General features: G+C 47.6%; 1 protein-coding gene across 1 annotated transcript; it reads right to left on the bottom strand.

Moving 5' to 3' along the window:
- Positions 1–504: 504 nt before the first annotated feature.
- LOC119312995 lies at positions 505–1121 on the bottom strand. The gene is made up of 2 exons (XM_037588797.1): positions 927–1121; positions 505–860 (listed from the first exon to the last, which is right to left on the bottom strand). Exons 1-2 carry the CDS (start codon positions 1079–1081, stop codon positions 734–736), a joined length of 282 nt encoding a protein of 93 aa, XP_037444694.1. The 5' UTR covers positions 1082–1121; the 3' UTR covers positions 505–733.
- Positions 1122–1455: the final 334 nt, after the last annotated feature.

Genomic DNA, 1455 nt, shown 5'->3' on the forward strand with positions numbered 1-1455 from the left:
CATAATTAAGTATGCGCAAACGGTGTCAAACACAAGTGATTTTACTTCGTCGATTATTTCACTCGATGCACTATACTGGGTACAGCCGCAAGTACTTCAGTTTCAGATGTAGTTACAGACTAACTTACCTGAATGAGCCACAATTAAGTTTGTGCAAAGAGTCCACAAGTGAGAATACTGCATGATAGGATTTAGTATGTCGACTGAACCATTTGATTTCTTCAAACAATCGAGGTCACTTACACGGTATTTCATTTAATGTAGAGAGTGACAGACTAGATACATAGAACAATGTGTTTGTTACAGAGGAGGCACTGGCAGAAGAGGAACAGGTAAGCGTAGTACTAGTTGGTTGGCTCTTTACTCGGGGTCGTCGTAGGAGAGGCGGAAGGCGGTGGCGCAGTTTCTTCACTAGAGTAACAATGTACTACAGGCTTTACACTCTTCACTAGAGAGACATTGTACAGGTTTCAGACTTGTTGAGACAAGCTAATTTGTTCCAAATTAATGCAAATACTCCTTGTCTGAATTATTGCTCGCAGCCATAATTCATTCTGACGATTTTATTCTCAACACTGGTATTACAGGATAGGATTTTTATTCTGAACCCTGATTTATACACACAATTCAGGTGGGTGTTTGCTCTACTGACTGTACAAAGTAACAGAACACTGGGTTCGCTTCAGAGGAGAGGAACAAAGCAAGCGTACTCGACTGTTGGTTGGCTCTTTCTTTACTCGGGGTCGTCGTAGGAGAGGTGGAATCCGGTGGCGCAGCCGGCGGCGTCGGGGTCCTCGGCGCCGCAGCAGTCGTAGAACTTGGCGGCGTACGGAGGATCGCCGTCTTTGAGCTCGTAGTACCTACAGCAGCGTCGCCATGCTCAGATCTAGCGGATTGATGATGGAAGAGTGGGGATGAGTGGCTACCTCTTCTGGTCGTCGTGGCGGCGGCAGACGAAGAAGGAGGGGTGGAACCTGCAGGACCGCGGCGTGTTGTCCGACGGGGAGTACTTCGCCTTGCACCGCCGGCACACCCTCGCCGCCGCTGTCGCCGTCGCCGCCGTCGCCGTGTCTTTCTCCATCGGACACTTCTCCCGATTCTTCTTTGGGAAATACTTTCTTTTTTTTGCCGAGGGGTGTCTCAAATCGAGATTTCCGGGCAGGCCTGGCCGATCTTTGCGTGGGCCATCCTATGGTATGGGCCACCATATGAGCCCACGGCATGATGGGCCCGCGGATCAGATCATCCAACGAGATCACTCTCATTGCTGAAAATATTGGTCTCAGTTTCTCAAAAAAAAATGAAAATATTGTCTCAAAAAAAAAACTCATTGCTCAAGGTCATTCTTACATACTACTCCCTCCGCCCCAAAATAAGTGACTCGCCTTTGTACTAACTTTGTACTGAAGCTAGTACTCCCTCCATCCCAAAATTTTTATCTTAAATTCGTCTAGA

The sequence above is a fragment of the Triticum dicoccoides genome, chromosome 5B (assembly GCF_002162155.2).
Source record: "Triticum dicoccoides isolate Atlit2015 ecotype Zavitan chromosome 5B, WEW_v2.0, whole genome shotgun sequence".
NCBI classification, from domain to species: Eukaryota; Viridiplantae; Streptophyta; class Magnoliopsida; order Poales; family Poaceae; genus Triticum; species Triticum dicoccoides.